The 23,264-nt window shown below is 42.3% G+C and overlaps 1 protein-coding gene across 7 annotated transcripts in view; it reads left to right on the top strand.

The window, feature by feature from the left end:
• The window catches only part of LOC119653199 (nesprin-1), a 205,957-nt gene that overhangs the window by 24,945 nt on the left and 157,748 nt on the right, over positions 1 to 23,264 (top strand). For 3 of the 7 annotated variants that reach the window (XM_038057762.1, XM_038057763.1, XM_038057764.1), the window contains exon 1: positions 2,333 to 3,629. The exons of 2 other annotated variants lie outside the window; for them this stretch is intronic. In XM_038057762.1, coding sequence (XP_037913690.1) covers positions 2,675 to 3,629 — 955 coding nt within the window. In that variant the 5' untranslated portion in view covers positions 2,333 to 2,674. Of the gene's footprint in view, positions 1 to 2,309; positions 3,630 to 23,264 lie in introns of those variants that run through there. 2 more of the 7 variants (XM_038057767.1, XM_038057768.1) reach the window with 1 other exon arrangement.

Raw genomic sequence — 23,264 nt, forward strand, 5'->3', positions numbered from 1 at the left:
GAGCATCGAAGGCGCCGATCAATTTGTATGTCTGGAAAGCGTGGTTTATACCGACAATGGCGACGAACTGGATGTTACCCGACGCATTAGTAGCGCTGTATTCGGATTCTCTACCTTGTTTAAAATCTGGAAATGCAATTATCTCAATACTAAAATCAAGCTGAGATTGTTTTATGCTAATGTTCTTTCCGTGTTGCTATATGAGAGTAGCACATGGAAAGTGAACTCCACTGTTACTGAAAAGCTCCAAGCTTTCGTCAATACTTGTTGTATCAACGGAGTACACTGGCCTGACACTATCTTAAACGAACAACTTGGTCGGCGCACAGGCCTGGCACTCGTATGTGATGTGATAGGAAGACGGAAGTGGCAGTGGATAGGTCACACATTAAGGAGGCGCGAAAATTGCATTGCGGGCTATTATGCTTCCTTGTTCGGAGGAAGTGGATAGCTTCAATGGACCATGACATTTATCCTCCAAACCCTCGATTACGTGGATGAGATCTGCTTGATCTAGAGCAGGCGTTGATCTACAGTACAATCCCGATAATTTGTATGGACGGACTAATGTTTTAGTACGAATTATCGAGATTACCAATTATTTGGAGTACAAAATGAAGAAATTAGTATGAATTATCCGAAAATACTAATTACTGAGGTACGAATTAACGCGATCCCACTGTATTTGTGTATCTAAGAAACCTTGTTTTTGTCAGGATGCCACCCAACTTGATGTCGCTTAATGCATTACCTCACCCCTACTTGAGGTTGTTTCGCGCCAATATTTTTTCTGTGCTGCTATATGGAAGTAGCATATGAGAAGTACCATCCACTGTCGGAAGATCCAAGCCGCCGTCAATATTTGTCACACTTTCGAACGAAGAGTTACGTTAAGGTATGAACCCGTGGGCACGGCAGAATTGACAGTGAATAGGTCACACATTACAAAGGGGGTGAAAATTCCATTGCCGGCTATCGAAGCAATGGAATCCACTTTCTCCGAGAGTGAATGGACGAGTGGATCGCCCTAGAAACACATAGTGCAGAAAAGTAGATAAAGAGCGTAGGCTCCTTGGGAAAATCTGGACAGAACTGAAACACAATTGAGCGAACCGGCAACAATGACGCGTCGAAGGCGCTAGGCGCTTTTTAGTGGATATTGGCAACCATGAAGATTTAGGAGCATTGAATCCGATGGTCCTGTGATCCGTTTGAAGGTTCGTTAGAATTCGTTAGAAAAACGGAAGACTATAGTTCTAGGAGGCATCTATTTTGTAATTCTATGTTTCTCGAAACTGAAAACAATATCCGTTATACTTTTGATTTGATACATATATACATATATAGTATCAATTTGAATTCGAAAGAAGGATCGAATTCCATACAATTGTTCCATAATATATGAGATATCACTTCGTTTGGTCTTTTTCAAATTATTTAGTGATATCTATATAAATTTAGAATGTCTCCGATTTCACTGTACGACAATCTGAAGAAAAAAATGAGCCTATGTTGCCGGTTCCCCTGCTAGTCAGTCTCTTATTTTCATAAGCAAATTACATAGCGAAATCTTTGAAAATCTTATATACAATACAATCGTCCCACATTCAACTTAACTTCTTGCCATTATCCATTTCTCCTCAGTCATCTACTTTACCACAAATAACCGGTTTCGCCGGCTTCCTTCGACTCCTACATACTTGCATCTAAAATTTTGCCGGCAAATTTGGATTAACTTCGTGTCTTCCAAAGAAACAAGTTTTACAAAAGTAGTAAGTCATCGCGAAAGATACATAAATTTCTGATATAGTTACAGAGTTACAGTAATATTAAAAGGACCACGCAATCAACTCTCACAAATGGGACTATAGCATGGATTAACCATTGCAAAAAGTCCGCTATAAAATCAATGGAAACCGGTTGAATGGAGGACTATCTTGCGCGAAGCTATCGATCTGAATTGCTTTCACGAGGGGAAATGCTTTCGTGAAACCGGTACACAAAGTGCTCAGATACTCGGCAATGTAAAAGTCTGTTAGGGAATATAATGAATAGGGTAGAGTTTCAATTGTAAGTTAGAAGACGCTGATACGAGTACTATGGTCATGTCTTGAATCATTCTTTCAGATACAGTGCGTAGCATGGGCTCTGAGCTTTGAGATTTTGTACTAGCGGTCATAGTCAGTCATGTACTTTGGAGAGTATCTTTTTGATACGTACAGATAGTATTAACTGGGATCCCCAAGTGGTAACACTGGCTTTTTGTTTATAGCCCCGGTTTGTATATTTCTTCGCCAGCTTTGGGGACTGTCAGAGCAGTTTAATATCAGCTGACCTGGCTGAAGGTGAACATGGGTATCTTAATTGCGTAATGCCTATTATTGGAATAAATGTAACGCGGTTTAGTATAGTCGAATATTAGTAGAGAGTGGTAGTCTCGTTGAATTCGGACATTCAGCCAAAATAATCGATTCGAAAGGAAGTTAACGTAGTCGAGCAATCGCTGGACGGTTTAAAATGACGATATAAACACAATTGAGTGCTTACACAAACGTTCCTGCAATAACATTGTTTGCAAACATTACAAGTGTCTATATGAGAAGTTATAAATTGATTGTGTACTTAATAATATGCTTCAACCTTGGTGGATATAATTAGACAATGACGTAATATCATGGATTCGGATAAAGATGACGATGGCTCGAATTCTCAGGAGCCTTCCCCAGAAGCAGGTGCTGCGGCATATGTTTCTGGACAGCGTAATATCCAACTCCTGACATCAACCCCCGAGCAAGCTGAAAGAAGCGTTCACTTCGAGCGAAGAGTATGGACGACATCGGAAATAAGGCAATTCGCACTTGGTCCCGATGCTGGCGCCATAAGTGTTAGCACAGATCCAAGTGAAAGCCGATATGCCAAGCGACGAACTGTTGAGTTTATCCAATCGGAGCAGGATAATAGCGGCGCCTTGGACTGTACAGATTCTCCATCTACTTCGCTCCGCACACGACGAGTGATACATAAAAAACAAATATTTGTTAGAAAAGATGTTCATGAAAGTGACGGTAACGTATCAACTCACAAGGTTTCCGTTGACTGGGACTGCTCCACACCACGTGAGAGCTGCTTCCAGCTAGACCCGCACTATGCTAGTGATTCATCACGGCCTAATTTGACTCCCTTACAACTGCATACTCAACGTTTGTTGGGATCCACGAATCCTGACGTAACTATAGAAACGACGTATGGAGACGATCCTGTGGCTCGTGAACGCAATGTTTACGAAACAAATGCTTCCATAGTATTTCAACCGAATGCCGATACACCTAAAAGAAAAAGAATTGCGTTCGTTAAAGAAGGGAGAATTCCAGGAAAGGAAACTTCTATAACTGAAACTCAGGTTGCCGATGGCAATAGATATCAACAAACCCTGCAAGACAATAAGCCCAATTTACGCCCCGAGTTGGACAGTAGTTCTACGGATAGCAATCGCGAAGGCAGTGCAGAATTGAATACCCCCGAAAATGTGTGGTATAGTGAGTTCTTGAACCATTCCTTGCATATAATGAGTGTGGGACGGTTTGCACGGAGTAATTCGCAATACGATAATCATATTAAGGAAATTAGAGGTGAGAGCACTAAACATTCAGAGTTTATCTATTCATTTATTCTATTCTAATTAAATTACACTGCAGACCACATTTTTCGGTTTCGTGTAGTTAATACCTTACTAAGCCCCATATCGATTTTCAATAAACAGAAATTTTGACGGAAATATCAGAGTTCACGGTTTCATATCGCTAGCCTCGCAGTAAAAAACGCTCCAACGCTAGCTTATCTTAATTGCAAAAATTAAAAGATAAATTCGTTGGCGCAGAAAATCTTTTTTCGAACCTCTTACTGCACATAATGCAGTGAGCCCCAATCTCATATATTCGCTGGGTAGAAAGTATGGATATCGATTGAGGTGGAAGTGGTTCGGAAAAATAGTAGATGAGAACCTGCGAAACTTATTTACAATATTTCAGCCTCGCCCATGAATTCAGGAATGCCGCGGCATATGTATATATGCACGTATACTTTCTTGATTAGAGCCTTTTCGCGTTAACTTAGATTACACCTTGTGTATTAAGAGCTGGCTTGTTCGCTCTGTGCTCGCTTGAGAATTATCAAGAAGTATTATAGATGAAACTAGATATTCGGAGCTGCACAGAAAAATTCTTAATGTTGTTTTCCCGAACAAGTGGAGAGAGAAGAGTAAATATTTGCTACGCGGTTCAGGCTTAGGGTGGCATTTAGTGTTACTGCTTATTTGATATTTGCTGTATTTCGTAATTGTTAACTGAAAGTTTGAATTGTGACTCGTGCAGCTGTTGTGGATAAATTATTTGTTTGGGACTCACTTGGAAGAAAACAGCGCTAGAAAGCAGCAATTGAATCAGGGGGCTTTTATTATGTATTCAATTAAACTTTTTTAGGGGGACGATAGCATTAGAAAAGCTTGGCTTGCTTACATTTTTATAGTCATAGAAACACTCAAACTCCAATGGAGGCCACTTCTACCAAAATTGGCAACAATATGCACGTATGTACATACTAAAAATATTCTGACTATTGACTGTTATGAAGTGAACATTTTCTAGTGTATTATGTCATGGGCAAAAACAGTAAAAATAGATTATGTCGAAGGAAAAAAACTACTTCGTTTATATTGGAGAGGTCTTTTCATTTAGAAAGTTTGTGCAGGCTTCAACGCGAGGCTAGAAATCAACTGAGTTCCGGTGAAAAAAACCATGATCACACATAAGATAATCCAGTCTATCGGCAATCAGTTAAAGTCCAAGATTGGCTGGAAGAGTAAGAACATTCCCCATTTCTCCTGAAACGATCGTATGTTGGTATATCAAAGCTCCTTTCTTGATCATTCTTAAGACATCCACCCAACTAAATAGAGCACAGCGTGTCAACCACACCTTCGTGCCATCGCTGCCATCTTGCACTCTTTCTCTACCTTCCTCAACCCCGTACGTATCTGTTATATGTTTCCGGAGCGACCCATTCGTCGGTCATCCTGGATAGTGGATTCCATTGCATGGCATAACTAGCAATGGAATTGTCGCCCTTTCTTAATATGTGACCTAACCACTGCCACTTCTGCCTTCTGATGAACACATCCACGGCTAACTTGCTTGCACCCTGAAGTAGTTTTTCGTTCGAAATTGACTCAAGTCACAGCATTCCCATGAAACGAGGCAGACAAGTTTTGACGAAGGCTTGGACCTTTCGAGTAACAGTAGTGATTCGTCACTTTCCATGGGCTGCTTCAATATAATAACACAGAAAGAATATCAGACTCAAACAGTTTCAACTTGAAGTTGGGTTGAGATAGTTGCATTTCCGAATTTCGAACAAAATAACGAAGGTGAATCTAGTGATGATAATCCGTCGAGCCACGTCAAATTCGATATTGCCGTCAGCAGAAATAACGCTTCATAGACATAAAAATTGTTCAACCCGGCAATGTTCTACCAATTAATGCAGATAGAAAGAATGCGATGACCAGTCGGCTAATAACCTTGCTTTTGTTGCTATTTATCTTTAATCCGGTTCTGCTTGCCATCTTCCCCAAATCCAGTTCTTCGTCTGAGAACTGAGGAGCCCGGGCATCTGCATATGAAGCGCAGGCCCATCTCCTCCTCCTCACATTGGCATCATATAGCTGTAACCACCACTCCAATTTTTCCATGTTGTAATTTAAGGAGAGGACACTGTTCTTTAAGAGCTCTACTAGGGGTTTCACGTCCCACTTCTTCAAGGACAACAAAAATACCACACTAGCGGCCTTGGCTTCTTTCACAAAAATGTTTCTCTGCCGACAGGAGTTCAAATTTCTCCATTCGGCTGCGAGAATCCTTGCAATTTCACCTTTTAGCGTAAACAGTAGACTGTCGGATGACAAAAGCTAGCTCTGACCTTACCATAGTGAATCCATCCCCTGGGGGAAGCAGTCTGTTAGCTTACCGGCGATGTCCGCGTGCCCTGGCACCCAGAAATGTTTCGTTCAGTGGGCCAAGTTTCAGCGGCAACTGGTGGCAACACCACACCAACTGGCATGATATATTATTGCTGTTTAGTGCTGATAATACTGCCCGACAGTTGGAACATATTGGAAAGATGCGACTGACCCGTCGGTGATAATTATTAGATCTGCAATGCTAAAAGTCTCCTGACCATTTATAGACCGTCTTCTCTCTTGGTAAATACATCAGAGTACGTTTTTTCCAGGACGAATCTGGAAACCATATGATCGGTAAGTATCAAAGACACCTCATATTTGCCAAGGAATTTCCAGAAGTTCGCATGACTATATGATTGGCAGTCTTTCCACGGGCCAATGGTATTAAGCGTATATGCATCGTTAACTGCTTTCCTTTTTACCTTGAAATTAATGAGGGTAGATTCGAGTGCCGCGGTCGGAGAAGAACTCACTGCTTCAGTACCACTTAAGCAACTGACCCTTGAATCTTCGCCAGAAGCTTCCTGCTGTTAACAAAGTTTACATCCGATACATCCGTGTTGGTGAAAGTCCCAAGATCTTACCTATGGCAGTCCTACAGCACCAGAGCAATCTGCACGTTTTCTGATATTGTTCCTGGACATGTCGCTTCCACGTTGGCTTGGAGTTGAGATGTACTCCTAAATATTTGACTGCTTGACTGATAAGGTACATAGAGTGTAACCGCCCCACCTTACGTTCCAAGTGAATATAATTAGTCCAATTTTCCTACTGTTCACCGTAAGTCCGTAACGGAGGCACCAACTGTGGATTGCATGCAGAATTGCATTGAAGCGGTCCGTAAACTTGCCGATGATTATCCTTCTGTAAAGAACTTTGTGCCATTTAGGGGCCATAGCAAGGTTTTCATTTCCAGGAGCCTTAGCAGAGAGACAACCGCTCCCTATGGAAAGCCCCTAAGACATCCTGCCTCAATAGACGTCTGTCCGAAAAAACTCTAATCTAGCATTTGATTAACTGATTAACAGCGCCGCGTTACAGATCATCGCGAATGAGGCACCATTGAAGCCACTTTCGATGTCTATGAATGCACCTAAAGTGTATTCTTTTTCGAACATTGCCTTCTTAATTTTTGCCGTAAGCTCCAGGAGTGCTATCTCCGTAGATTTGCTTTTCTGATAGGCATGTTGCAGTGAAGAGACCACCTAGGAATGCCTGTATCCATTATGAGTTGATCTACTAGTCTTTCCAGTCCTCTTATAGAGAAGAAGCTAGACTGGTCGGTCGGAAAGTTTTTGCGTCCGTGTAGCTGTGTTTCTCTGATTAGGGAATAAGTATCTATAAATATCACCTTCACATCACGCCAGTTAATTGGAATATAAGTTTGTGCTAGGCATGCACGTTATATATATAGACCCAGGGCATTCATTCGCTCTATTACTGCAGCAGGAACAATGCTATCCAGGCCAGCAGACTTGTATATATGGAACGAGTTAAATGGCCAGTCCCTCAGTTGAGAGCTGTATGTACCTGACGGCGCTGAGATGAAATTTTGGATGTCACATCAAGCAAATAGTTTTTCATTTCTTCATTGCTTTCTGGGTACTTCCCACTCTGTGAGCGTAGATAACCCAGCTTTTGGCTACGTTCTTTGACAAGGATCCATTTCAGCTTAGCGGTTGTGTTCGTCACGCATTACGGGCTCTGAGAATACATCTTCGGAAAGGTTCGAACATTTCTGCAAATTTCACCTCCACGACACCACTCTTCGAGGACAAACTCATCAATTTGACCATATCAGCAATAGATTTAGGAATTGTTTTCTGAATGTACATGACAAAACGGGTGCTGATATAGAACTTGGCGGGGACCATTATCTTCGCTAGCTTATCGCTATTGCGTCTGCTCGCAGGGGAATAAAGTGTCGACCCCCAAATTCGTCTCCGCGATCCGGTTATTGTGCAGTGCTGGCAAGATTTTCTCGCTGTATACACGACACAACCTCTAACCAACCCGCGCTACAACATTTGTGAGCATTCCCAGCTTGTCATCAAACCCGATTAACAAGGATAGAAATTTGTGGGTCACCAACCTGCGGATTTTGAAACTTTACTGCTACCCAAACTTCACCAACGTCTTGGATAGTGACTGACCAGACGGCTACTACTTTTGGCAAAACTGGTTATGATCGGTTTCTGGAATGTGCGCACGCTCCTCGACAACGATATCGAGCGTCCCCAGAATGCTCGCTTTCTCCAACTCTACCGAAAATTTCAAGAATATAAGCTGAACATTCTCGGCCTAAGCGAAGTAAGATGGTAGGATTCTGGGGAGTACACCTCTCTTCTGGCAATCTGCTTTTGTACTCTAGAAAGCCAAGCGGTAGCAGACACGAATCTGGTGTCGCCTCTGACGGCCACCGCAAGGTGTGGGAGCCGATTTCTGACGGTAAAATTCCGATCCAACATCACAACTATACAATGTTACGCACCAAAAGAGACTTACGATATAGTGAAGAAGGATACTTTCTACGAGCAATTAAACGCAGGCCAGGGGAGGCTTCCAAAAGGTGACATTGTGATCGGTGATCCGAATGTGCGCTACAGAAGGCTCTGACAGCACCTTGCTTAGACATGTGATGGGAAACTGCATTAATGGGCAGATCATTGAAGGCGTCGATCGATTTGTATATCGTGGTTTCTGCTGATGGTGACACCGAAGTTGATGTCGGCCGACGCATTAACAGTACTACTAGATTGGTTTTCCCCACTTTGTTTAAAATCTACAATTATCTTAACATCCATATCAAGTTAAGATTGTTCTATGCCAGTATTCTTTCTCTGTTGCTATATGAGAGTAGCACATGGACTGGCACTGCTGTTCGAAAGCTCCAAGGGTTGGTGAACACCTGTCTGCGACATATCATCGAGTACACAGGCTAATTTAAACCAAAAACTCGGTCGACGCACAGGCGTGTCAACCGTACGCGATGTAATCGGAGGGTAGAAGTAGCAGTGGATAGGTCACACATTAAAGAAGTTCGGCAATTCCACTGCAATGGAACCCACGTCTTCGTTTCGGTTTACGTTGATTTACCGTTGAAACCTAGCTCGTTAGTACATTCGGATTTCTAATGATATGCAATCAATCTTCCTGGCAACGAAAGCTCTCTCGTTTTGTTTGTTTTGGTATTTTTCAAAGAGCCTTATTATGATATGGAATGATAATGTAAATATACAAAAGAGCACTGCAGTAACAGCAACGAATAGAAGTCGTGAGAAAGTTTGCAAAATCAAACATGCACATATAAATACATACCTAATTCAAAAGTTTCCTTTGCCAATGGCTTTTTTCAAAAATCTGATTTTTCAGCTTATTTATTTCTGCATCTTTTGATATTCAGCTTTCCAATCTCTCGGAAGTTGTCTGAATCTTCACCCATTAGCTGTTGGATTGATCGCTGAGAAGAAGAATAAAAAGAAAGAAGCATCAATAAAAATGCCAGAATAAACAAATTTTAATAATTTCCCCCAAAATTCTATTCATAGACACACCTTGATCCACAATTAACTTTCTCACTGATACGTAAAATTGTCGGAATTTTCTTATCGCATAATTTATAAGCGATATAAGCTGTCCACCTACGATACCTGCCTCCCTCCATAATGGTTAGCGCAATTGCAGCGAATGTTGCAAAACATGTACAAATGTACTGAGTTCACCAAAGATTAGATAGTCTAATCAGTCAGCGCCAATTGAACCCCATGACACACTTTACCGGCAACTGATTTGAATGTTTTGCAAATTGACAAACACAAGTTTTGAATTTTGATCAATTTTTGACGGACTACTCGGTACTTCCCCTAAACTTTACAACTACAGTCTGTTACGCAATATTTGTTTACTGCATTGGGCAATATTTATCTATTGCGCACCGTACAGTGGTAATGGCAATGCAATGTTAATTTTTAGATAAGATAAAACTTACTTGATTGGATTTGTAATTTCACCCTTTTTCCAATTTGATAATGATATCGAGATAGCGAAAGGAAATTCGATAAGAATGATGTTAACACATAAGGTAGGGTGTAAACTGTGTACTTTGAGGTCTATTTTCACCTGCTAACTATTTTTGTACTTGCGTTTTTTCGACTAAATAGTTGAGGTCAGTGACTTTCGGTTCCATGAATGAATAGAATGCATATATACAAGTGTGTATTGTATATACATATTTCTAATCGATATTGGCATATATTTCAAGGGCAAGTTGATATGAAACCCATTGGCTAATCGGTATATGATTGCAAATTAGATACCTCCGATATTTGTAGTATATTATTTTAACGGAGATAAACGAGCATTGATATAAATGAAGTAAATTTCCTTCATTTTCTTTCTTCAACTTTTTCTATGGTAATGGTTTAGTTTTCAATCCAATCCTCAGAGGCGGTGGAAATGTTACAAAGGGAAAGTTTGCAACCCCGGTGAAAGCTGGTTTTAAGGTTTTGGGTAAAACAAAACCTCAATTTTCTGTCTGTCTCTCTGTGCCACACCCTTTGATTGAAACGAAATTTGGTCGGAGGGACATAAATTTGCGTGAAGTTTAAAGAGGGGCCCCTTATATATAAAAAGGGGGATGTATTTACTTTTAATGTATCTGTGTGGGGTATCAAATGAAAGATCTCAATTAATATTTTCATAGATAGATTTTTGTTTTGACGTGTTTGCAAAAAGAGGGGGGTGAGGAGGCAAAATATGCAAGCGTAACGTCAGAAAGGGCTCATGCCACAAACTCTTAAGATCATGAAGGCTCAGATCTTCAGAGCCAGCTCGCACTAGCTAGAGATAGGCGATTGCAACGGAAGTGCCTGAGGGTTTGCCCATACTTTTTGTCATTTCGACTATTAGCATTAAAAATTATAGCAGTTCAAACTTATTAATTTCGTGAGTAGGAAGAATGTATTAGCTGCTGCCCCGCACAGTCCTCTTCATTGGCGGGAAAGTGCACCTCAATTAGTAGCTTCAGGATCTCACCAGAAAATTTCATCCAGGAGCCTTTCGACTTTTCAATAAAGGATGGGCTCCTATGTTCCTTAGCCAATTTAATAAGTTTTGCAGGAACTTTCAATGTTCTGACAACTGTCCAATCAGGACCGCTTCTTAGCAGTCCTTGTATGGTTGCCAGTATTAGTGACTGTAGCAGATGTTATATACCTCAATGGTCAGCTTCCTGAAGCTAGACGACTCTTCATTGCACCTGTTCTGTGTTCAGCAGGGCACAAGATTTTGAAGGAGGTTTCGCATGCTTTTTTCAGATCCCTGACTGTTGTATCAATGTTCCAATTTGGTGCACCGGCGAGTCTGTTCTCGATAAGTTGACCAAACTTCCTCCCGTCGATCCTCCTGGGGCCTCTGACGGTGTTGGAGACCTCCACAGCAAGATATAGACTGATAAATATCCATTTGTGATCTGAGAACGATCTCTGATCGGACACTCTCCAATTCGTCACCCTAAAAGTCTCAGTATCGATTAGTAGCGTGATATCAAGGACCTTATATCAACCTTCACAGTTCTCCGAGCTAAAGAAATGAGAGGTTGGTGCACTGCTTTTATTACACATCAATATCTTTCTGTTAGTAATAAAATCTCTTTCGTTGATTTCTGAGCTGATCCGGCAAGTATGCCTTACATTGGCATCGTAGTATATTCAGAGGTTGACCTTCTTTCCTATCCGTGTACCAGTTTGACAAAGATTAGGTTAATTGAGCTCAGGATACAGAAAAGTGCAGACTTTTTCTGGAGAGGATACATGCTTTAGCTCTGTCCCTGAAGGCCTCCTCCTCTAGTATCGATGCGATGTTGCACTTCGAACGCTGCAAATATATCTGCGCTACCCTCAGCATGATTTGCTTACGTAGGGGGTTCGACAGCCCCCGTCGGACGGTCGGTTTCCATCCCCTTTAACAGCTCCTTGGCAGCGTCAACCGGATGCAGGTCGTCGTACGATTTCGCGAGGCAGAACACTTTGAACTTCACGTTGCTGACTCCAAAGCGCACTTTATAATCCGTCCTTTTCAGTGCCTCTTCATACGGAGCAGAATGGTTTTGCTGTTTACTCAAAGTTTCCCTCCTTGACAATCCCCCAATATTCAATGGAAATCCCGGGATTTGAAGACACCAAGATTGGACGAGCCTATGCTTATCAATGCAGATTTCCGATAATCAGATGCTAGCGACTGATCTCCAGGGAATCTCGTTGTTTGGGATGACCTAAGCTTTACGTCCGTCAGATCTGCTTGTCCCTAAGACAATACCACCAAGCAGACAGATCCTAGCTAGTTGAATTAACCTACTCTAACCCCGGCCCGACACTCTCTTGGCCTGTATGAAGACGATTTCCAGTGGCCACCACGAGGAGATCGTATGAGGACTTGCTGATTTATCCAACCTTTTCACTGCATCCTAACCTATAAAAATAATCTTCTGATGTCATAATTAACGAGAATAATTGACATACGAGTAAAATTCAAAATTCCCGTACATAATATGGATAATTCTCATTTTCAGGCGGCGTAACTCCTTAAGGAGGGCAACCCTCAGTAAACTTCAAAGTGATTTTAAAGAGGGACATCGTCCTTCCTTTTTCCTAACTATCCCATTCCCTTTGGGGATTGGCAGTCCTCAGGGGCTGAAGAACAGAAAGGAAACTTCAAAGAGGTTTTTAAGGGGGACCCCTCCCTTTCTCTTCCCGAGCAACACCACTCCCTTCGGATACAAATTTTTGTACTTTTTGCACTCCCTTCGTAATACAAATTTTTATACTTATTAACTGTTCATGAAAAAAAATTTGAGAGAACTGACCGTCACTTGTTATGTTTCCAGATGAAATGAATGCTTGCTTACCAACATCTAGACTAAGCCTTGAAGATTTGCCTATTGAAGGTTAACTAACTGGGAAAAGCATTCATTCACTCTTTGTGACTCGTCGCCATTCCCAGAATCTGTTTCTCTCTGAAGTTTAGAGTCATCGCTTAAGATGATTCGCCTCTTCGTGTCCGAAATGGCATCCTCCAGACCGTCGAACATGCGAAAGTACGGCATCGAATGGTTGGGCGTTAGGCAAACAGTAAAAAAACCTTATTTCCAAACACCGAAAACAGACAAAGCCATTTGGCCTTGGGAAAGAATACAAAGTTGAATGCCGTCCCGAACCCAGATGGCTGCACCCTATAAGCTAGCACTAAATCTGTTTTTACCTCCGCAGTGAACTGCGCTAGCAACTCGTGAGTGGTTGCACTCCCGATGCGCCACTAGATCAGATTTTCCTCCGCAGTGAACTGCGGCAGCAGCTCATGAGTGGTTCATGCTAACCACGTCTTAGCCCTTTTTAGTCCCGCCCTGAAGATCGGACACTGCTCCGAACCCGCAGTATTGGCAACTCCCTCACCGGACGCGCCGCAATCCTTGCTGTTCTCTGTTTTCGTTGCAGGTCTTTACTTCGTAACCTACCTGATCGCATCTGCGGCATTCTGTTCTTCTGTTGGGTGCATCGCAAGCTGCTGAGGTGTCCCTATAGTACAGACACCTGTGGCATTTGGTGGGGGTTATCGGCAATCGTTCCCTACATACCACCCATCCAATTTGGGTTTCCCGCTGTTAAGGAGTTTCCTCGCGTGTTGCTCGGCAACAGCGAGTTTTTTGCCGCAAACATTCACAGAAATGATACCTATCAGGGCATTGATTAATTTTCGACATACACATTTTATGGTCGCCTCCACTTCGACTTTTTCTGTAAGGCAATGACAATTTCGCAGCCCAATGCTAACTTCCTATCGGGTACTGTAATCGTGTAGTGCATCGTTACGCTTTTGACTGAAATGAAGCCCTGATCCAATTGGATTGTTGCGCCAACGATTATTAATGTAGATTTCGAATTTCTAGAAAGCATATAGGCTTTAAACTAGAAATGGGAACTTTCTCACCAGTAGCTCCTTGACCTCTTCGTAGAACGCACATGCGTAGTCGTCTTCGGGCCTAATTCAACGAGAACCCCGCCGGCCTTCCTTTTCCGACACTTCCGTTTCATTTTCTAGTGGCTTTCACTGAAGACTTCTGCAAATGTCTTGCCTTTCGTCGACTTAATGAGCAGAAGCGACGGCCCTTCTTCGTTTTCGATTACTGCTGTTCTATTTATAGCCTCCTTGTCTTTGGACCGACGAGTCTTTGATGGCGTAGCGTGTTGCTCTTTGTATGTTTCTTGATTTCTTTTTTTGGACCCTGGAAACTACTTCGATAAAGTCCCCTTGAAGTGTGTCTTCCTGTTTCTGTTTTTTCCCCAGTACATTTTACAGTGGGCTATCTACGATCTGTTTGGCGTTAATCGTGCTCTCAGTGCAAAGTGCAACTGTTTCAGCTTTTTGCGCGTTTTCTGCTGCCATGTTCGCCTGCAGAAGGAGATGCGCGCCAGTAGTTCCCCCAGTTCCATCAGCCCATTTTGCTGACGTTCTTTTGGACTTCTTGCCGACCACATGATGATTCTTTCCTCTCTGGTTCTAGCTAGAGCGGTCGACTACACTTCCACTCGATTCATCTCCGAATCTATCTGCTCAGGCCTAGTGATTTTGACTGAGTTTTTTTTTTCGGAACACAAAAAGGGTATTGGAGTTGCGTCTCCACACCGGCAGCCGTGTCACTTTTTAAGGCTTTCTCTTTACTTGGGCGTCCTGGTTTCACATTAGGGCTTTCAGCCCTCGCTGCCTCTTCCGCTTGACGCTGCGGTGAATGACACATTTTCGTGCGGCTCTCAAACGTAGGCAGCTCTTCCTCCTTCCCTGAAATTTTTGTCGTTTTTTTAATTTTTTTTAATTTTTGTTCTCCATAAGAATTTCCCTAGCGCTTCATGTGCAAGGGAGCATGCCGCAATAATCAGGAATGCCGTACCTTCGGGGATAAAGCCCTTACCCTAGTTCCCTGAGACCTGACCTACGCTTAGCTTATCCCGAAGCTAACGGATTAGCATTTACTCGGGGCAACGCGGTCTACTGATACTGGTTAAATGCACACTATCCGACCAGAGTCTTGAAGGGGCTAGCTCCTGATACGACGGCTCCTGAATCTCTTCATCAAGGTGGCCCCCTTTAAGGGTACTACCTAGCACGCAGGTAAACTGCCAGCTAGTGAGTCAAAACTGCTATTTAGGCACCTCGAAGACGTAGCTCTCGTTTCGTGTGCGATCCGTTAAAAATTGCTCGTGACCCCTAAGGGAACGCGGACCGCGGTCTACTGGCACTGAGTTACTGGAACTACCATGGTCTCGAGTTGGCTGGCTTCTGGTATACGCCACAACTATCACTTTGGCAGAGCCAGGTTAATATTACCCCATTGATGCTGGGAGAAAATCTTGATCGCTGCGGAGACTTGCAATGTGTCTGGAATATACCAGTTATCCGTGGTACACTCTATGTCGAGAAATTTTCTCAAGGCTTCTACCTAGGAGTGTAATGCCAACTAAAGTGTTAGTACTACTAATGTGAGCAAACCGCTGAGTTCAATTGGATTAACTATTTAAGGTGGTATATGTAGTGTCTTGTTACGATTACGATACCAACCAAAATCTTTAAATGTATAGCGTGTAGAGCAAGAGCTCCACGCATTAACCGCACTAGATATTCCATGGGCATGTTAGCGCGTGTGTACAAGTACGAGTTTTGAATTCTAAAGAGATCATGGAATCGATAGATGCTGAAAATGTAGGAAAATATCTGATATATCATCCCAGCGAGCATAATTAATGCTGTAACCGGAAATTTGCCAAATATAGACACCTATCGGAATGATAGAAACAAGTTTACCTTGAAATCTCAAACCTTGTGCAGAAAAATTCAGAACTGTGCGTGGTTTAAAAATACTGATAATAGTATGTGCCATTCTGCCCACATTAAGTCGTTGATGAGCACAAATTGCGCATTTGCGACATTCATTTCTCCAAATATTAATAAGAATTCAAGTAATTTTCGTTTTTAGATTTGTTTTGCTATAATTTGCTCATTTAATGGTCGAATAAACACGAAATGATTTCATCTTCTATTGATAGTGACAAAAATTCGTTTTACTTTGCATTTCACTTTTTATGGAGTCATCTTTGAAATCATGTTCGCAAATATTCTTATCTTTTTGCAAAGAAAAAATATTGTCTCTATCTATACTTGGTGGAAAACATCCCAAACCTAGTTCAAGTGCTTGCGAGAATTTTGAAACGTTATCAATCTTGAAATTGTCATTTCTAAAGAATTTCTGAAAAGAGTAAAAAGTGCTTGTAGTCCTATACCCCGATGGAGAACCCATTCAACGAGCTATTCATAGCTTGACTCCTATCCTATGATTGCAGATTTATAGATAATTCATTTTCGCGTCACATTATTTCTCGGAATCTTAAACGTAAACAGCTTTATGGAGTCGCCTCTGAATCACTTTTATCAAAATAATATTGCCATCATCCCTGAAGTTCCCTCCCCAAGGAAGTTCCAATTCCATAAATCTGATTCAAATGATTTCTTTCTTCCTACACACAACATAGATACATCAAAAGGAAAATTCTATGAATCGCTTGTTCTCGAGTTAGTATTTCTAGAATTTCAGACAATCTAATCCTAAAAATCCTGGAATCACATCACGTCTTTATTACTAACCTAAACGTCTGGAAGCGGATCAGGTTTCAGTAATCTGAGTGTACTTCTGGGCTCGATCCGTTTATAGACTGATCGTCTTGCAGTTCAGTCTGCACTAGCTGGAGTGGTCCTACGTGCGAAAAATTACTAATTTGGGGACCGCAACATTCATGCTTCAGAGCATCTGATGTGCATCTAAAGTTAGATTCTGAGGTTTTTTCGTCTTTTTTCCTCCAATCTACGAATCTTGAAATTATTAACTTATCTTTCCTATGTATGATTGCATTTATTCAGTGTTACTTTGCATTTATCGCCCGTTAATTTCCGAATTTCTGCGCTAATTCGCTAGCACTTTACATTAAAAGCCTCAGCTCAAAAATGTATCTTTTTATTGTGCGCATTTTCAAATGGACCGGACGTTCCAAACGATTGGCTCTTCCAAATAGCCAATTTCATTAGTGGACTTGACGTGCTAATCGACATTCAAAATCCCCCGAAATTGTATCTATAGATACTGGTGGGCCATGAGTTTATTGAAATTCCGCGCTAGTGTTTGTATCGGCTCCACATACTTTCATTAGTTACCCTTTCAGTTTCGGCAAAATCACATTTGCATAATAGTAAACATATTTATACACGAACATTCTAATGTGATGCAATGCGAGACTGAAAGTTTTACATATTTTTAGCATTTCGAGGGGTTTTCCAGCCGAAATTTATTCAGTTTTACCTTTCTTTGACTAGTCCAACACGGTCTTAAACTGGTTACTAATCGTAGCAAGTTTTTGAGGCGACCTTTTGCTAAATGAGTATCTATAGCTGTTACTAAAGTTGAGCCGGTTGCCGGGAAAAATTTACTATCAACAACGGCATAAATATCTTTTTCTGTTACATTCGATTGATAGATAGATACTTGCGCAATGAAGAACTACTGACTTACTTTAGAACCTTCTCCTGTTCTCTATCCACACGCACGATTTGTAAATCACAGAAGCCAAAATATCAGCAGTCGGCATCCCCTAAGAGTCTATTTATAGTCTTGCGAAAGTATCTCCTCTTTCTAGACGTTTAAAGATAATTAAAACGATTCGAGCAAATGAAAGCAAAAGCAATTGAAATGCGATGGACAAATATCAATTCAGATTATGAGTCGTTGTGTATGTAATGCTGATTTAATCGTTATGTAATGCCGGCTCAAACATGGCGCAGAACTGCCATTAGTGTTGACTGAACAGAATTGTACGTGACTATGACTAGCAAAGTATCTACAAATTAATTGTGACATAATAGATAGTTTTCAGATGGTGACTGAAAAAAATGTTTATTTTAGGAGGACATTCAGTCAACACGGCAATTATTATATTAGGTCTACAAATGGCTCCTAACCAGATAGTTTTTACACGATTGGCGCTTGTAATCGACTGAAATAATGCTAATCGAGGCAAACATATAAATATTGGTAATTATATCGATTTAGAATCAAGTTTCTCCTTTCAGGTTGTATTCTGACGATTAAGGTTGTATAATGGACTTTGAAAGCTACAACAAATCAAACCCCGAACTCTGAAAAGATTTATTCCATAGTTTTCGCATTCAAGACGACTTAAAACAACTTTACTGACAGTGCAGCGATGCAGCTGCAGCTTGGAAAAGATGCACAATGGCATTTCCGTCCATTTACAGCAAAGTCGTTCGATAGTAGTTGGCACTTCATTAATTATGCATGAATAGACAATGCCATTCGTCTGAAATTTTCACCTGGTATTGACCATCTTTCTGGCTTACGTCACCCGACTTTCAGTGGTACACCAGCACCCCATTTTTCTGAAATTTCATTTATCCATTTGGAATAATTTTATTCTTCTTGGTAGTATTTAGAAAAAGGGAAAAATGGCCCTTTGGGGTTAGTCCTTGTTCCTAAGAGTAAGGTTACAGCAGCCTATGGGGTTCTCACCCACTAAAATCAGCCCCAATTCTCTGCCTATTATTATTTACTTAGCAGGGAGAGCTCCTGCCTACACTGACACGATTAAGTCACTTCTGCGTTGTGCTTTCCCAGCTCAATTCACTTCCTGTAACTTTTCTTGTACCGCAGTTATTATTGCGTTTACCGCGCTTCAATTTGCTTCCAAACCTTAGCATCTCCTCCGCGAGATCCTGTATCCACCGTGCCCCGTAAGGAACTGTGTTAGGTGGTAATTTAATTTTCCGTGTTTTCGCTTGACCCATCTCTCAATACTCTGGATCAGTGCATGGGTCTAGCGACCTTTTCCGGAATTATACCATTGTTGCTCTCCTTTACAGCTCCTCGGTTTTCTGGAAGCCAACAGTTACATTGGCTGGTTTCGCCTTCCTTCTTTGATAGAGGCAATGTGCCTCATTCGACAGAAGATCGAAGGGAATCATTCACTGGCTCACTCTCAACGCGATTGTCCGGTATGCCAATGTGACCCCCCTCCGGTTCACGGCGTTGTCCTGTACTCCCACTCAAACCAAAGCCACGTATAGAAGGATGAATTTCACTACCCTTGCGATAAGGAACTGGAGACTATATTTTGGCCCTCCAATATTAAACGTCATTCTCGCTAGATATGGACTGACCTTTACTGCCTTCTTGTGCATAGCATCCTTTCAGGTGTCTAATGATCGATTTTAAAACGATCTTGTTATTACCATCCCGGATTTTGACAATATTATTTTTCCTGCGTTGGTAGTAACTACTAGTTCGTCTTTTTCTCCGGCAAGCCTAGTTCAACCATTCGTAACCATGCTTTGATAGCATGAATGGTTTCACTTCCATAAAGTTCCACATCTTCGGGTGCTTTGCAACTACCACTACCTGCTGCGAAACCATTCAATATTTTCTCCTTTGGCGCATGAAGACCAAGCTCTCCCTCATACATTATGTACCACAGCAGGCGCCCAAAGACGGGACTTGGCTGTCACAACATATTCTTTCTATAACTCTCGATTATAGAAGCTATGTAACTAAGGGCACCCGATTTATCTAAAGTGTCCTTTATCCAACTCCAGTTGGCCGAATTAAGGGCATTTTTGACACCTAGCATCACCACTGCACATCACTTACGTGACGCCTCACGAGCCAGATCCACGACCGTTTCTACTGAATCGATCATAGAACAGACTTGCCGCTACCCTCCAATAGATTACCAGTTAGCTCGACGAACAGAAGTAGCCTATAGAACACCCTTTTGAACATCTTTTCCATAGTGTCAGACAAATAGGGCAGCATGAAGAAGGCGCGCCAAGTGGTTTTTGGGACTTCGGTGGTGAAAATAACTTCTGGCTTTTCCTGGGCGAAAAACACTCCTGCACAATACAAATATGCTTATGAAGCATGTGCACTTGATTTTAACAGTCAATTTCAGGGTTTTGTTCGGAGCCTCGTTCAATCTTGGATTCTTATTATCCCCAATTCATCCATAGTAGTAGTTTCTCCCAAATAACCCCGGGGTGATACTTCTTGATTCTACCAGTAGTTTGTTTTGCAACTGGAAACAGCGTGGCGCCATTGTAGAATCGTATGTTGCCTGCTGACACAGCTGAGTTCCGCGCTCCAATTTGCTTCCAACTTCAGCATCTTCTCGACGAGATTATAGGCTCCAATAACTGCGTTGAGGGCGTCCGTTAGTCTCCCTATTTCATTCCCGAATTTCCGATAATCGAACATAATATACTCCGGACCCTGAGGCGTAGCAGCGCATTCGGGACAGCCTGGGGACCCATCCAATCCGAAGCGATGGAAGTATTTCCTGTATCCACCGTGGCCTATAAGGTACTGTGTTAGGTGGTAATTCAATTTTCCGTGTTTTCACCCGACCAATTTCGCAATACCCGGAATCAATGCATGGGTCTAACGACCTTTTCCGGAATTATTCCATCGTTGTTGCCTTCTTCTGTACAGCTCCTTCCTAGTGGTTTTCTGGAAGTCTACAGTCACGTCGGGTGGCTTCACCTGGTCGTCCGGTATGCCAACCTGACTCTCCTCCGGCTCACCTTGTCCGGTGGTCCTACCAAACCAGAGTCGCGTATAGAAGGATGAATAACCTTCACTGCCTTTTCTCATGCATGATCGAAGTACCTCTTCAAGCTCAACTTGGCGACCTGGATTTTGACAATATTGTTTGCTTCCGTCTTTTCATCCGGCAGGTCCAGTTTAATCATTCTTAACCATGCTTTGATAGCATAAATGGTTCCATTTTCATAGTTCCACTTCTTCCGGTACTTCGCAAATACCACAACCGCCAGATCGTCTGCAAATTCAATCAACGTTTCTTCCTTTGGCACGCGGAGGCCAAGTACTATAAGATACATTATGTTCCATAATAGGATCCTCTGCACATAGCATTGGGGAGCACCTGCTATAACAACATATTTTATGGGCCCGTCATTTGCCTCCTACCAAAGAAGTGCCTCCGATAGGCAACTGTGGATTATCCGGGCTAAGTAACCAAAGACACCCAGGTTAGACAAGTTCCCCTTTAATCCTACTCCAATTGGTCGAATTAAGAGCATTTTTGACATCAAGCATCACTACCGCATGGTATTCATCAACGGCCGACGACTACTGAATTGGATCCATAACCATTGCTATTGCATCGACCATAGAACAGGCTCGTCGAAACCCACACTGCTATTCCGGTATAACCACTTGCTAGCTCAATGAGCGGAAGCAACCTGTTGAATTCCGCTGTACTTATAGAGCAGCATGCCTTTTGTGTCCACAGGGAACTTTTGAACAGACAGATTGCTTTAGTGGCAGATTATACAGTGGAAGTACCTGTCCATCTCCTTGTTGCAATTCGTCATATTCCAACATCTTTCCCACAGTGTCGTCATCATCAAGGCTCTATAGCCCATTTCGAGCCTTAGCCTTCAGAATGTCCTTCCTTCAGCTATCTCGATCCATCGATCTCGTCCTGCAATTTTAAAACCCGAACAGTGGGTTACCTGCTGGTGTTCGTCCTTCTGCCTTCCTTCGAATAACACGAGTGTTGTCCATACATCCAAAGTTTTATTAACTTGGAGACTTCAGGGTCTTTTAGTACAATTCATGCTTGTATCTGATTCGCCATTGGTCGTCCTCTCCTTTAGCTCCTATTATTCTCCTCAGGACCCCCGAAGGTTTTGACCGGTTTTTCGGAAGTTTAAGTTAGAGTCGATCGGTCTTGAATGAAGTGCTCTAACACCTACGCTCCCCCCACGACTTCCCGAGACGCTGGCGTTCCTCCTCTACTGCTCCAAATGCCCTTAGGGCGACCCACCTATCGGCCATCTTGGGGAAGTGGATTCCACTGCATGGCGAAACCCGCAACGCAATTGTCACTCCTCCATAAAGTGTGACCTATCCACTTCCACTTCCGTCCTCCGACCACAGTGGTACGAGTGCTGGGCCTGGTTACCGACCAAGTTCTTCTTTTGAGTTAGTGTGAGGCCATCGCACTCCGATCGCAGTGTCACTTTTAGGAAACATCTCCTGAACTACATGTGATTGCTCATAGAAATCATCCTTTTCTACTATATCGGATGGGCGAGGATGGGACTCATTTGGAGTCTCTGTTGCCACGGAGCTTCACCGGAGGTTATCTGCTACCATGGCATTGGGGATGGCCCTCTCAAAGCATATCCTTCAAGAGAATTCCTGGGGCTTGTATTCTCGACTCGGTTATTTGCAGGCGCCCCTCTTGTAGAAGATTCATGGTGGTTGCGCCTCTATCGCGAGCAGGATTCCCCAAAATTCGGGTGCCCTACCACTTATTTGCGACACAGGTTGGGTCTGCAGAAAACTAAGGTAGATTGTCACAAGAGGAAGAGGAGTATTCTCTAGAGTACCAATATCTAACTTCGCTTACTTCATTCGAATTCTCGCTTGAGTTGGAGAAGCAACCACTCTGCCGGAGATAATAAACGCAAACCTGAAGAGAAACTATTTGATTTCATCACTTCACCTGGTTCGTCCAGGCAGGTAATTGAACGAACAATTTGCACTTCAAATGTGTGAGACTTGGCAGGGTACTACTCGAAGTTTTATTTTCAGGTCACCTGTAGTTTAGTCTGACTATTGCTTGTAATACATACAAATATGGAAAAATCAAGAGTTACAGAGCATTTCAAAGACCAGGCATAGATGATATGATATTTATGCACCGAAGCTAAAAGAGAGAGCGAGTTCTGGGAAATATTTTTCTAACATGCCTTCCTCTGTGGTAGATGGTTACCTATTAGCAGAAGGTTTAGTAGTCGTCAACTTTGAGCTTGGGTAGGATGACTATTCAAACTCAAAGACCTTCAGGTAAATTAGCTTAACATGACTGGAGAGACTGAATGTCACATTCTCGAGAAGGCGCTAAGGTCGCACCCACCAACTGAAAACCAACATGTTTACCAGCGTGGAAAATGAGTTCGTTCTTCACTCTTTGCTTTCAAAGATAGACGGCGCAACTCTGAAAGACGAGTATGCGATGAGGGTGTTCGTGAACATTCAGGGAACCTTTGACTGTGTGCCTTACCAAAAATTTATAATCTCGCCAGAGAGCATGGTGTGGATGAAATTTTAATT

Source organism: Hermetia illucens, chromosome 3 (assembly GCF_905115235.1).
Source record: "Hermetia illucens chromosome 3, iHerIll2.2.curated.20191125, whole genome shotgun sequence".
NCBI lineage: Eukaryota > Metazoa > Arthropoda > Insecta > Diptera > Stratiomyidae > Hermetia > Hermetia illucens.